Raw genomic sequence first — 14,977 nt, 5'->3', positions numbered from 1 at the left:
GTTCCTTAAAAAACTAAAAATAGAATTACCATATTACCTAACAATCCCACTACTGGGCATATACCCAGAGAAAACCGTAATTCAAAAAGACACATGCACCCCTATGTTCACTGCAGCACTATTTACAATAACCAGGAAATGGAAACAACCTAAATGCCCATCAACTGATGAATGGATAAAGAAGATATGGTACATATATACGATGGAGTGTTACTCAGCCATAAAAAGGAATGAAATTGAGTCATTTGTAGAGACGTGGATGGATCTAGAGACTGTCATACAGAGTGAAGTAAGTCAGAAAGAGAAAACAAGTATCATATATTAACGCATATATGTGGAACCTAGAAAAATGGTAGAGATGAACCAGTTCGCAGGGCAGAATTTGAGACACAGATGCAGAGAACAAAGGTATGGACAGCAAGGGGGGAAAGTGGCAGGGGGTGCGGGGGTGGTGTTGTGATGAATTGTGCAATTGGGATTGACATATATACACTGATGTGTATAAAATTGATGGCTAATAAGAACCTGCTGTATAAAAAAATAAATAAAATTAAATTTAAAAAAAAAGCACAAACACTTGATCATGTCATAAAAGTAGATATGCAAATGGCCAGTAAGCAGATGAAAAGGTATTCAACATTATTAGTTATGAGAGAAATGCAAATTAAAACAACTAGATACCACTACAAACCTACTGGATTGGGAAAAAAAGAAACATGAAAATACAAAGTGTTGGTGAGGATAAATCTCCTCTGAAACTCTCATATTCTGCTGATAGGACTGTAAATTGATACAATCATTTTGGAATACTGTTAGGCGCTAGCTACTAAATATAGGTAAATGTTATGACTCAGAAATTCAGTTCCCAAAAGAAATGTGAACATGCACATCAAAAAGCATGTACAAGAATGTTCATAGCTGGGCTTCCCTAGTGGCGCAGTGGTTAAGAATCCGCCTGCCAATGCAGGGGACACGGGTTCGATTCCTGGTCTGGGAAAATCCCACATGCCTCAGAGCAACCAAGCCCTTGCACCACAATGACTGAGCCTGCGCTCTAGAGCCCGTGAGCCACAACTAACTGAGCCCACATGCTGCAGCTACTGAAGCCCACACACCTAGAGCTCGTGCTCTGCGATGAGAAGCCACCGCAGTGAGAAGCCCGTGCACCACAGCAAAGAGTAGCCCCCACTCGATGCAACCAGAGAAAACCCATGCACAGCAACGAAGACCCAACGCAGCCAAAAATAAATAAATAAATAAATTTATTTTTAAAAAAAAGAATGTTCATAGCGTCTTTAGTCATAATAGGCAACACTAGAAATAACTCAGTAACAAATAATCCACCGATAGTAGAACAGTCTTTTAAAAATTGGTATATTCAAATCATAGATTAAAAGTAGTATATTCAAAAGAATAGTATATATACAGCTACACTCAACCACATAGGTATATCTCACAGACATAATATTATGTGAAAAAAGAGTACATATTGGATGATTCCACTTATTTAGAAGTTCAGAAATAGGCAAAACTAATCTATGATGATGGAGGTATGAATACTATGAAGGCATGAGAAGTCTTCTGGGGATAGTCATATGTCCTCTATGTTAATCTGAGTGGTAGTTATGTGGGTTTAACTGTCTAGAGAAGAGGAAACAGAATAAGCAAGACTAAGGACGTAAAAGGTACGGTAAGAGGGTGCTCAATGTGGTTAGAGCATGTGGACGCCACAGGTGGGAAGTGGTAAATATGTCTGTAGAGTTTGCTGTCTTATTGTTGAATACTTGAATAACAATTTAAGGAGGCTGTCCTCATTTTGCTAGAGCTACTAAAATTTGTTGAACAGGGCATAAATAAGCTCAGAGTTATATTTAATGAAGAATAATTGATAAAACATTGTGTAAATCTGGTTGAAGAATACACACAAATTCTTGTAAATATTCCATGACCACATTTACACACTGTACAAGCTTGTATCATAAATGAAGATGTTAAAAAATTAGAAGCATACTTTTTCAAGTGCAACTTGAAAAAAATCTATCAGTGTTAAAAGGATGAAAACCTTAGAAAAAGGTTTAGCTCCAAAATAGTATACTAAAATATTTTAAGACCAATATCTATAATGTTGTAGCTGGCACTTACTTCATCAAATGTAAAATCTTCTAAATCTATTTCTTCATATTCTTCTTCAGATTCTTCATTCTTAATAGCCTCTAGAGCTGTTGTCAGTTTCTTTCGCAAAAGAAAGCCCTTCCAAACTGCCTAAACAAAAATTTAAAGCATGTTATACAAGGTTATAGATCAAACTCCAAACCAGATTCTCTGTGTTATCCCATTAGGAAGATAAAACATCTTAGACCTCAGTTTAATGGCTCAATAATCTGTTTTTTGAACTTTATGTGACATTTAAAACTGGAAGATAAATTAAATGACTGCTTGTGTCTAAAGCTCTGAATCTCAGGAGATTTTCTTTGTGGTAAGCAGAAAAGAATCTTTAAAACTCCCTCAACTGCACATGTAGGTCAACCAATCAATTATCTGACAATTCCTCTGGGACCCATTCTAAATTAAGTAGAAAGAGATACAGAGGAAAACCAATTTTGCTAATTTTCAAATGATTATGTATAAAATAAACTAACACTCATTTAGGAAAACTTCAACATATATAAATGGCCATATTAGAGACTTAGTATCCTGGTCCATAACAATTAACTAATTTCATCTTTAAATAAACCAAGCACATAATAATAGAATTAAAAACATTCAGATTCCTCAATAATCTTGGAGGAATCTTGGAGCTCTCCTAACTATAACTCCAAGAACACTGGAGTTTTTAAAAAATTAGTATCTGTATACACTGCTAGGGAGTAAGCTCCAGGATATATAGTAAGTGTAAAACACAGGTAGAAATGTGTATTGCATGCCTCCATTTATCTATGAAAATCCATATAAAATATATAATAAATATACATTATATAAACTTATATTTTTAAATATATGTGGTTGCTAATATTTACAAAGTGAAAGCATAAAGCATAAAATTAATTTTAAAAATTATTACCTATAGAGATAGAAAACAGTAGAAGCCAGATGTCTCTGAATATACACCTTGCTTACATTTGATTCTGGAACTGTGCACATGCTTAATAAAATTGTAAAACAAATAAATATGAAGCAAAAGAAACTCCCCCCAAAAATGTAAAAATATATTTTGTGCTATGGGCATAACCACACAGAAGGTATTTAAAGTGACTTTAAAATAGATTTATTTGACTATATTCCTAGTGAAATACAATCAAAAGATAAATTTAACTACAAAAGTTACCTTAAATATGTTTTAGTAACCATACTGCAAGCAATAATACTGGTATTGTTATTCTGAAAAATATATATATTGAGAAGAGAAATATACAAACATATAATGGTCAGAACATATATGACAATAGAAGTCACACGCAATCTGTCAATCAGCCTAGGAAGCCAAACCACAACCTCTGCAACAATTAGCCAAGAATGGTTAAGACTTGGTCAATGACTGCTAGCTTCTCTATTTTTTGTCCCTACTTCTAACTCAGGACCAACTGGACCAACCAGAGATAGGCAGATATGCTTCCCAAACCAATCACCTAAGATGCTCCACTTCTAACTGGGCATGTGTGTGTGTGTGTTTGTGTACGTGTGTGTGTGCACACATGCACATACATAGTGGAAACAAACAAGGGCTGCACAAATGAGAAAAAACAGACTATAGCAAGGGAGTCAGCCACCATCACTTGCCTTTGGCATAGACTCAAAGGCAGGGAAGGGAGTAGGATAAATATATATACATTTATATACAGTGATGAACACATGATTGTCACATACTAGGCATACATTAAATATTATTTTCCCAATTTCCTTGTCCCCTTGTTTTTAACAATTCTATTTACTTCTTAGTTTATCAAATAAGAAAATAGTGTGATAGTAAACATTACATAAAGTTCAAAAACTATAACTAAATTTTAACCATTTTTGTCTATAAAAATGAATTTCAGTATAGAAATAGTATTCCATTATTTTGTAGCTTGCTATGAATAAATAACTTCTCAAGAGAGTTCAAAACTCTTTCTGAGGAGAAAGGATGTCAATATGAATCAAGAACTTGAACAGTATTAAATGGAGGAAACAGAAGAGAGGACATCTTTGTGTGATGAGGAACATGATTAAAAGTATTGCCTGAGAAAGTGGCCTTCCTCTTTTTAACTTACCCGTTATGGAGAGTACCATCAAAGAGTACCATAATAAACTCGTTGCCCACTTTATTAGTCTCATGTAGCTGGGTTGTTATTGTAGACCTGGGTATGTCATGTACTGTGGGTGAGTGGCATATATAAGCTAGCTACCTTAGAGGAAAACAAACTATTTTTCTTTTCCCCCTTTTGTCTTAGTTTATTTGGGCTGCAATAACGAAAATACCATAGACTTGGTGGCTTAAACAACAAACGTTTATTTCTCCCAGTTCTGGAGGAGGCTAAGGAGTCTAAGACCAAGTCATTGACAGATTTATTGTCTAGTGAGAGCAAGTTTCCTGGTTCATAGATGGCTGTCTTCTCACCGTGTACTCACATGGTAGAAGGAACTAGAGAGCTCTCAGGGGTCTCTTCTATAAGGGCACTAATCCCATTCATGGGGGCTCCACCATCATGATATATTCACCTCCAAAAGGCCCCACCTCCAAATATCATCACATTGGGGATAAAGTTTCAACATATGAATGTTGTGGAGAACATAAACATTCAGTCAATAGCACCCTTCATTTTGGAATTTTTTTTAACTCCTTTTTTGATTCCTTTATCCAGTATTTATGCTTCCTTGGTTCCTTGCTACCTTTCAAAATGCTTTCTCTCTAACATGGCAAATGGGCCTGTGACTTATTCCTGCTGGGGAGGTACCCTTCATATCCTTTCTTCCCCAACCCTGTCCTAACAAGGTTCTAAGCATTAGGGAAACATGCTTTCCTTCCCTTGATTCTCTGTTGTTAGGTCATCTTCTCTTCCTCAGTTATCCCTCCTCCACCCCCACCCCCTTTTTCTTACACCAGTGTAATTATAAGATGTCAAGAATAGGTGCAGACCTAGGGAAAAGAGAGTATAAAGGGAATTCTTTAATACAGACCTTCAACGACAAGAGCAAAAGGACTGACTCATCATGGCTCACAATGGATCCAGCCTAACTTATCAGGGATACGACTTCTGCAAAGCTCTAAACTGTAATACACAGTGTATATTTTTCTGGTGTGACATGTATAGATACCTCCCTCATGAATCTGTGTAGGGTCAGGAATTAAAGTCCCAGCCACCTCTGTTCAGTTTATGGGAAATAAAGGTAATATAAATGTGTAGTAAGTAATGTTCAGATTCTTCTTCTAACTCATTTATTCATGTCAAGGTTTCAATTTTTCTCCCAGCCATCCATCTATGATTAATTCCTCTTTCTCACACATTCAAATCAATTCCCTGGTCAGAGTCTTATCTATATTAGACATACTAGACATCTTTTCCTTCTCTAACTACCATCAACTCCCAATCCCAGAACATACCCATACCATACACTTGTTTCTTGTTAAAATTGTTCACACATCTCTGCCCATGTTTCTCCTATATTCTCTTAATATTCTAGTCCTTACAGTAGTCTAGCTGCACTATAACTTATTGTTCCAGTAATACGAAATCCTATGTTCTTTTACTCCTACTATCTTTTTTACCTGGGATTCCATTCTCTTGCATATTTACATTGAGCCCTATCTATTTCTCAAGCTGTATCTTATATCCTTTATATTAGTTAGGGTAAGCTAAGCGCTATAACAAAAATATCCAGAAATGTACAATAATTCAAAACTAATTTATTTCACGATCACATAACAAGCATTGAGAGTGAAAACAAGACAACTGGCGGCAGTTTAACATAAAGTGATTCAGATATCCAGGCTCTGCAACTCTGCAATCCCAAGAGACAGCATCCAAGGATGCCCTAAAGGCTGTCTTCACTTCAGCCAACCAGAAAGGGAAAAGAATATGAAAGAATGTTTGTGGGAGGTTTTATGGGCCAGACATGAAGTGGTGCACATATTTTTCATTTGCTCAGAAAAAAAGGGCCATACTAAAAAGTGCAAGGAAAGCTGGAATATCTAGGCTGGCAGTATGCTAGGAAGAAGAGGAGAATGTGGGTTTTGGTGAGCAGAGAGCAGTCTCCACCACATCCTTCATGAAATCTCCATTTTGCTCCTTCTAAAGCCTGGGCCCTTTCTACCATATCATGCTCTGCTCTCCAGGATGGTTAGACAGTCTAGAAGTCATATTTTTAAGATGAATAGTTTAAGAAACTAGATTGTACTCAGGAGAAGAGAAAATGAAGTTGAGTTGACTTTAGTGATTTTAAGTATAATACCCTGATGTACCTCAGAAGAGACTTGTTCTAAGTTGCAAAGAAAGGCTGAATTATGCTTACATTTGTTACAGAGACAAACTTAACAAAAGGACATTCAACAGATATATGTCACTGAACTAGACTATTTCATAAAGTAATGAACTTCTCTTTATTGAATAGAATGAAGCAAAAGTTTAATATCTATTTACCATCAATGCTGAAAAATGTATTGCTCATCCACTCATGACAGGAGGAAGTTTGGACTGCATGACATTTTCATTCCTCATGCAGCAGAACAGTATTTTGATATGGTAACTGAGGTTCCTTTCTTTTCCTCAGAGTTTCCTTGAATCCATTGCCCTCCCTCCACTCCCAACCCATTCAGGCATCAGTAACAGCTTTGTCTATGCATTGCCCTTAGGAATACAGCCCAGACAAATTAAGTCAATTGAAATACTAAATATATTCATTAGAACCATAGCAAAGATAATTCTCTTGAAAAACTATGGCTTTAATAACAAAACCCAGAAACTTAATTTTAAGGCTATTTTTCCAGTTGCTTATGCCAATACCTTAAAGGCATCCCTGACTCCTCTCTGTCTTTCAAAGACCACATCCCCATGTACTAATATCATCAGGTCTACCTTCAAAGTATATACGTATACCCTCAAGATAAATCAACATATATTCGGGAATGTGATTTTCTTACCACTTCTTCTGCGATACTCTGGTCCATGCTACCATAATCTACACTTTGGATTACTACAAAAGCCTCCCGATTTTTCTGCTTCTACTATTGCCTTCCTATAGTATAATCACAACATAAAGGAAACTTGGTCATGTGAGTCCTTTGCTCAGATTCCTGTTATATCTTCCCATGTCATTCAGAGTAAAAGCCAAAGTCTTTACAATGATTTAGGATTTATAAGTCCTACTCTTCTCCCCTTCACCCCTCTTCAGTCACTGTTTCTTACTGCTCTATAAACACTGTGGGTATGCTCCTAAATCAGTGCCTTTGAATCTGATATTCCTCTGCCTGGAATATTCTTCCCCGAGATACCTAATGGCTTATCTCCTGCTGCAATGTCACCTTTCCTGGTCTTCCACATCGATCCTGTCTAAAATGATGAATTTTCCTTAGATACTCCTATCCAGCTTTTCCTGATTTATTTTTCCCCTTAGTACTTATCACAATCTAACATACTTACCTTATTTATCTGCACATCCCAACAGAATGTAAGCTAGTAAAATTTTTGTGCCAAGTAATAGTTACTAAATGAATGAATAAAGGGAAACACTACATTTTTTTTAGTTACTATCATTTAATTCAGGTGTAGTACCATGAATTTCCAGACTTTATGTATTTATTTATCCCACCAGGACATAAACTCCATGAGGGAAGAGATCTTGCATGCTTTGTTCCTAGTTAAATTTCCTGAACCTAAAATAGTGCTTGACAAACAGTACGTTCTAAAAATTATTTGATGAGTGAATAAATAAAAGGATAAATGTGATCAGATTGAACTTCATTTTGAAATCTGATCTTTGTGAGGTTCTAAATTTTTATGTTAAATGGATATTTGAAGGACTTTAACAATTATTTTAGAAGATTTTTAAACATGCTTCTAGAAATAGCTATAGATTAGGCCAAGAGAGACCTGCTTTGACTAATCAAATGTTAGCATATGTGGCAAATGCCACATCTGAGCAGAAGTTTTAATATGATTGTGTGGTTCAGCTTGACCCTCAGTCATAAGAACAGTATTTACAAATTATAGACTACTCCTTAAGCCTAGATACTCAGCAGAAGCAAAGCCAACCTGTGGCTAACCGGCAGCCGACATGTCACGTGAATAAGAAATAAATCCATGTATTTGTAAATGGCTAAGATTCAGGGATTGCCTGTTATACAGAATAACCCAGTGAAAGATAACTAATACATCTCTCATGATTAATTATTTTACCCAAAGATTAAAAGTAACCTGAATAAGAATAGCAGCCTTCTCCCTCTGTTCTTGGATGTTCACAGTATTTTTTATTTCTTCTTTCTTTAAAATAATTTGGTTTTCAATGCAGGAATTTGACTGGGATGTCAGGGGTCCTATTGCAGCAGGATGTAGCTTTATAGAGAAATGAATCTGTCTGCGCACAGTGTAAGCACGCCAGCATGCCTGAATTACCATAGCTGCCATACTATTAAGAGGAGAAAAAAAAATATTTTTAGTACCTATAAATATACAGTTGTAGTTAAGAGGTCCTCATAAGCTATATTTATTCGTAAACATAGACTATATAAAGTATTATTTAAAAATAAGACCCATTCCTTTATTTAACTATAGTCATAGAAGTAAAAATAATACGGAAACCTTAAAATCTGAAGGAGAGAAATGGGTCAGTAACTTAGAGAGGGATATGAGTACTAGGGATTTTTGTTTCTTTTAAGGAGGAAGATATTACCGAGATTTTGAATGATAGCGAGGATGCTGAACCAGTAGAAAGGGGGGAAAAATGATGATGCAAAAGGGGGAAAAATATAGGAGTCAGTTGGCAAGAGAGGATGGGATCCTGTTCACAGCAGAGAGACTAAGTTTTGAGAGGAAGAAGGGCCCCCCTTCTCTCTAAAAGAAAGGACCCATCAGGTCTTTGCTAGCTTCACTTTCCTATCTGCCCATGGACAAATACTTAAATCATTCTCTTACAAGCCCAGTAGTAAATTCTAACATTTTTTCCAGCCTACATCTATTTACCAATTTCTGGCACTGAATCAATCAACACTGTGTTTTTCCCACATCCCCATAAGCTGCCCAGCAACATTACCAAAATTTGAATAATAATGTACGTTGATTGTAAGTGGGTTCTCAGCTTGCTTAATCATTTAATTCTTCATCATTGGACATGTTTTCCTTTCCCACATAGATTATTGCAGAAATATTATCAAGGTACAAGGTATAGTCAAAGTGCTAACTACTGGCTTAATTGTTCTTCAAATCTTTGGGTTTAGTTTTAAAAGCCATATGAAGGAGAAGTGATTCATGTATATTCACCTTTTCCAGGCTCCCTTGAAAAAGTTTTCAATAATTTTATAATTGCCAAGCCCAATGAAATTTTTTCATTCCTCATACTAGTGAGTTTAAGGCAAAATGGAATTAAGTGATAAACTGCCAGACATCACCATATATATTTTTTTCTCATACAAATATATTTGTGGGAAATTAGAAAGGAATGATGTAACCATTTTCTATTGTTATTAATATTGTCATCATCATCATCACCATTTTACCTAAAGCTTGTGGAAGCCTTCAATCTATTTTGCTATGAATTGAAGTTAGTGGATAAATTTTTTTTCTGGCTTAAGATAAACTACTTGTACTCCTTATAGGAAAAAAAAATCATGTTTCAACAAATCATTTCCTCCTCCTAGGGTAAAGAGAACTTAATAAACTTTGCTATGGAATTAATTCACATTTGGTCATTCAACCATTAATTCATTCCTTCATCGTTTGAACAAAAATGAGTTAAAGAATTTGAAAAAGAATAGATATATGTATAACTGAATCACTTTGCTGTACACCTGAAACTAACACAACATTTTAAATCAACTATGCTCCAATATAAAATAAAAATTTTTTTTAATATAAAAAGAGTTAAGGAATTTAGACATTATAATATGTATTTGGGTGACAAAGAAAAAGATCTGAAAACATATTTGCAATGCATAACTGGTAAAGAATGAAAGGTCTGCAAGAAAACACATTTAACCTGAGACAGCATCTTATATTTCTCTACAGATACATACAAGTTTCACTGACTGTAACTGTGAATTTCTTGTAAAGCTGACCACTCATTTAGTGCTTGAATTCCTCAGCTCACTATCACCAAAATTTCCCAAGGAAGAAAATAAAAAGGTAGATGAGGGATATTTTCCTCAGTGACACTAACAACAGGATGCTTTCCACCACGCAGAAAGCCGTGAGAGCAGGTAAAGAAGCTGACTTTAGGGCTTCCTAAATAAAAGGTGCTCTCCATATCGGGAAAAACAGCTTGTATTACTACTATCATCATCATCAACTTTTATCTAGTAAAAATAATGATGATAAAAATGCCCTTAGCACAGGAACACATGTAAATTATGCTTAGGAAACGCCTACACAACTGACAGTGAATCTTCCTGAAACACTGAATGGCAAGGTTCAGCAAGTGGGTATACATTTTCTTTTCCTTTTATTCTTTAGGTCTTTGGTTTGTCTATATTTTCAGTTCCTCATCCTTCCTTATTATTATCATTTGGCTATTTTATTTATCATGAATTAAAAAGTTCTAAATGTTGTTTATCTGAAATTTCAGTAGGAAATGTCTGGAGTGTTTAGAGCTAACGGGATTCAAATAGGCAATGTCTAGGGTACCCTGGCTAATACTATCCCAAAATATACCAATGTACCCTGGCATGCTGAATATTTTAAGCTCAAGGTATTTGAGAAAAGGCATGTGCAGGAAGGATTTTCTGACTTTCCCTGGAAGCATGTCATAAGACCCTCATGTGAGAGGTCTTTATAGTATTTTAAGAATAATGGGATTATTTTATTTCTTCTTAAAAATTAATTTTAATTATTTAGAGATTAGAAGGCAGAAAAAATAATTTCAGTTACTCATTTTAAATTAAATAATACTAGTTAATTAAATCAGAACCTGCCAAATTTCAACCAAGTTGATCTGCAGTGTAATTAATAATTTGTGCATATCATAAAAACATAAGGGAATTAACATGAAATATAATAGTGATTGAAATCCTTTACCAAATTATTATTTGGTAACAATGACTAAGATTATCCATAAAAAGTAATAAAATACAACTGTAAAAGAAAAATGATCTATAAATCTTACATTTTTTCATGATGTTCAGTATTCTGGCAGTTCTTCAATAGAGACCTTGTCATTACTGTTTCCATGAATGGTATTCTTTTGGTGGGGAAACTGCTTGCCTTGCTGTCTTCTTTTTTCTGGCCTACTCTTTTTTCCTGATTTCTTCCTTTAGTATCTTCACATAAGGAGGGATTGGTTAGTGAGGAATGATTAGAGCCAGAGTCCATCCATTTCTCAGAAATACCTGGTGGGTCCAGTTTATGTTCATTTGCATAAGAGTAAAGGACTCTATTTTGCAGTATGCTGTCACTGTTTGTAGGAGGCAAATGATTTTGCTGCGCTTCTGATTCATCTCTCTTGGTGATACTTACATCCCCATGTTCATGTGCATATCGACAATCATTACTAAGTGTCATCAATTTCTTGAAATAATGGCAGAGGTTTTCTGCAGCATCCAACGTGAATATATTTCTGAGCAAATAAATAATGAGGATGTTTAATAAGAAGAATTATATCAGCAAATATTAACACTTATACAGGTTTTGAAAATATCCCTGTGTGGCCTGACATATTAACTTTTACTAAGTTCATTAAAAACTTATTTCTGATTGTTTATATAAAAATTTATCTTATTTCTCACAAAATGTGAAAATATTTGTTTACTTAATTTCAATCCATTAATCCAGACAAAACTTCTGGAAGTTTTAGAATCATTTTTATCCTAGGTACCTTTGGTACAAATGAATGAGAAAAATCCATGCTTTTACTGCCATAAGCACGAGAAATGATGGCTGCCTAAATTTGGAGAAGTTATTTATGAAACAAGTTAAAAGTACTTTGTACATTGACTTTTGCCATGCAAAATATTTGTATTGGACTTTTAAACAAATAAGTTATATCATGGGAAAGTTTTTATTCCCATTTTTCTCTGGAAAAAAAATCCATTGCAAAGAGAATTCAAATACTTTAAGACGTAAACGTTTGTGATTCTCTTGAACAGTTGTTGGATTTAGCTATACCAAAGAAAATGAAAGTTATAATTATTTCCTAAAATATAGAGATAGACACCTCGTATGTTTACAAATGTAGACATTAGCGTAGATTCTTCCAATATATTTTGATATTTTGTATTTCATTCATTTTGTTGGTAAATAATGCATTAAAGGTTCAGTTCAATATTGGATGTCAACTGTTTATGGTTAAGTGGTGAATTCACCACCATTTATGATCAAACATAAAAAATACAGTCTATTTTCAATTCTCAAGTAAAACTTTCATTGTAATAACAATAAATTCTCCCAAAGAACTGTAAATCTAAATTTCAACATAAGGGGTGTCATGAGTCACCTTTACATATAAATTGTAGATTACTATACATACACAAGGAGATATCAGTTTAGATTTACAAAAAGATAAATGTAAATAACCTTAGTTTTTGCTAAAAGTAAACATTATCTATAAGAATTGGAATTATTTTTAAAGCTGTGAGATTTACTTATAATATGAATAGGCTATATTTAAAAACATTTAAATAGAAAAACCAACTCTTACATAGTATGAGCATGTACGAAAGTACAAATAGCAAAAATTTAATATGGAATTTAGTAATTAAATTTAGACATTTGGAAGCACATAACTGTTCCACTTATAATGCAGAATTATCATAAGTAAAATATAAAATAATTTTCCTTTTTCATTTGTGTCTTTTTGGAGCAGTATAAATTAGGAAATACAGTTTTTAAAAGATCAACTGTAATTAATTCATAGTGATGCATTCAGAATTCAGGGTGGGGAATGGGAAGTTCTCTTTCTTTGATATATTTTTAGGACTCTGCTCTCAGCCTCTGTCCTCTGAATGTGTGCACATGTTGACTGCTTTTCTCCACTGTGCTCCCATAATACCTTAATACACAAATATATGTGTAATATGATTCCTTATATAATAAATATACATAATAAATATCATATGTTTTATAAAACTTGCCTTGCTCCATTGTAACTATTTATTTAGCTAATTTTCTCTTAATGTAATCGTGAATTCTTTGAGGGTAAAGTGTAATATTTAGCTTATTATATGTCTTGCCCATCAATAATTGTTGAAAAAATGTATGACTGATTAATTGAATGAACAGCTGAATGAATGTTTGCATCTTTTCTTGAAGCTATCCTCATGCTTTCATTTATTTTCATCTAATTTTAGCTTTTAAATTATATTCTAAATTATGTTCAAAATACATATTAATACATTTCAAATAATAAAAAGTGATGCCCAGAAGTTCTTTCTAAAGGGACAATATCCCTAAAACACGCTGTACTAGTCCAAAAGAGTAGCATTGTAATGATCAGAATAATTTTTAATCACATGTATAAATTGCATTATATCTTTTAATTATGACAAGGGGAAGATAACACTCTTACCTTTCTCCAGTATATTTTTCAGTTAGTAGGTTAAATTCTCTAATCTGGGACTGACAAAGTACCAGGAAACGCTCTAATTCTAGTTCATAGTGCTCTTCAGTGTGACTTTCTGAATAAGAGGTTAGCATTTCACCATTGAGGATTCTTACAGCAGGTAATATTTTAAGTAGAGAATCCCTATTGAAAACAGGAAAAAAATTAATAATTTTGAAAAGGAGAGTTTATATCTAAAATAACAATATGCCTATTAATTAATATAAATACAGAGTATATATCTGAAACTTATTGATTTTGTAGAGAAAATTATACTGTTAAATTTTTTAAAAAAAATTATTGTATCATGTCATGTACAAAGTTTCAGAGATCTTGACACACATTTAACCATTTTCTTCTTTCCTTTTCTTTTGAATTTTATTTAATTTATTTTTTTATACAGCAGGTTCTTATTAGTTATCCATTTTATACATATGAGTGTATATATGTCAATCCCAATCTCCCAATTCATCACACCACCACCACCACGCTCACCACTTTCCCCCTTGGTGTCCACACATTTGTTCTCTGCATCTGGGTCTCAATTTCTGCCCTGCAAACCGGTTAATCTCTACCATTTTTCTGGGTTCCACATATATGCGTTAATATATTTGTTTTTCTCTTTCTGACTTACTTCACTCTGTATGACAGTCTTTAGATCCATCCATGTCTTTACAAATGACTCAATTTCATTCCTTTTTATGGCTGAGTAATATTCCATTGTATATATGTACCACATCTTCTTTATCCATTCATTTGTCGATGGGCATTTAGGTTGCTTCCATGTCCTGGCTAAGTTTTTTAAGGAACTTCCATACTGTTCTTCATAGTGGCTGTATCAATTTACATTCCCACCAACAGTGCAAGAGGGTTCCCTTTTCTCCACACCCTCTCCAGCATTTGTTGTTTGTAGATTTTCTGACGATCCCCATTCGAACTGGTGTGAGGTGATTCCTCACTGTAGTTTTGATTTGCATTTCTCTAATAATTAGTGATGTCGAGCAGCTTTTCATGTGCTTCTTGGCCATCTGTATGTCTTCTTTGGAGAAATGTCTACTTAGGTCTTCTGCCCATTTTTGGATTGGGTTGTTTGGTTAATTTTTTTTTTTTTTTTGCTGCATCCCATAGTTTTTATTTTTATTTTATTTATTTTTTTAATTAATTAATTTATTTATTTTTATTTTTTTTAACATCTTTATTGGAGTACAACTGTTTTACAATGGTGTGTTAGTTTCTGCTTTACAACAAAGTGAATCAGTTA

The 14,977-nt window shown here is 34.0% G+C and overlaps 1 protein-coding gene across 1 annotated transcript in view; it reads right to left on the bottom strand.

Annotated features, from left to right (window-relative positions):
* The window catches only part of LRRIQ1 (leucine rich repeats and IQ motif containing 1), a 291,039-nt gene that overhangs the window by 101,932 nt on the left and 174,130 nt on the right, over positions 1–14,977 (bottom strand). Inside the window, exons 15-18 of the mRNA XM_055085241.1 lie at positions 13,684–13,860; positions 11,287–11,736; positions 8,388–8,598; positions 2,143–2,262 (exon numbers count right to left, since the gene is read on the bottom strand). Of these exons, the coding sequence (XP_054941216.1) occupies positions 2,143–2,262; positions 8,388–8,598; positions 11,287–11,736; positions 13,684–13,860 (958 nt within the window). The remainder of the gene's footprint in view (positions 1–2,142; positions 2,263–8,387; positions 8,599–11,286; positions 11,737–13,683; positions 13,861–14,977) is intronic.

Source organism: Physeter macrocephalus, chromosome 6 (assembly GCF_002837175.3).
Source record: "Physeter macrocephalus isolate SW-GA chromosome 6, ASM283717v5, whole genome shotgun sequence".
In the NCBI taxonomy this organism is placed as follows: Eukaryota; Metazoa; Chordata; class Mammalia; order Artiodactyla; family Physeteridae; genus Physeter; species Physeter macrocephalus.
The sequence above is the reverse complement of the archived record's forward strand: the minus strand, read 5'-3'. Positions and strand labels throughout refer to the sequence as shown.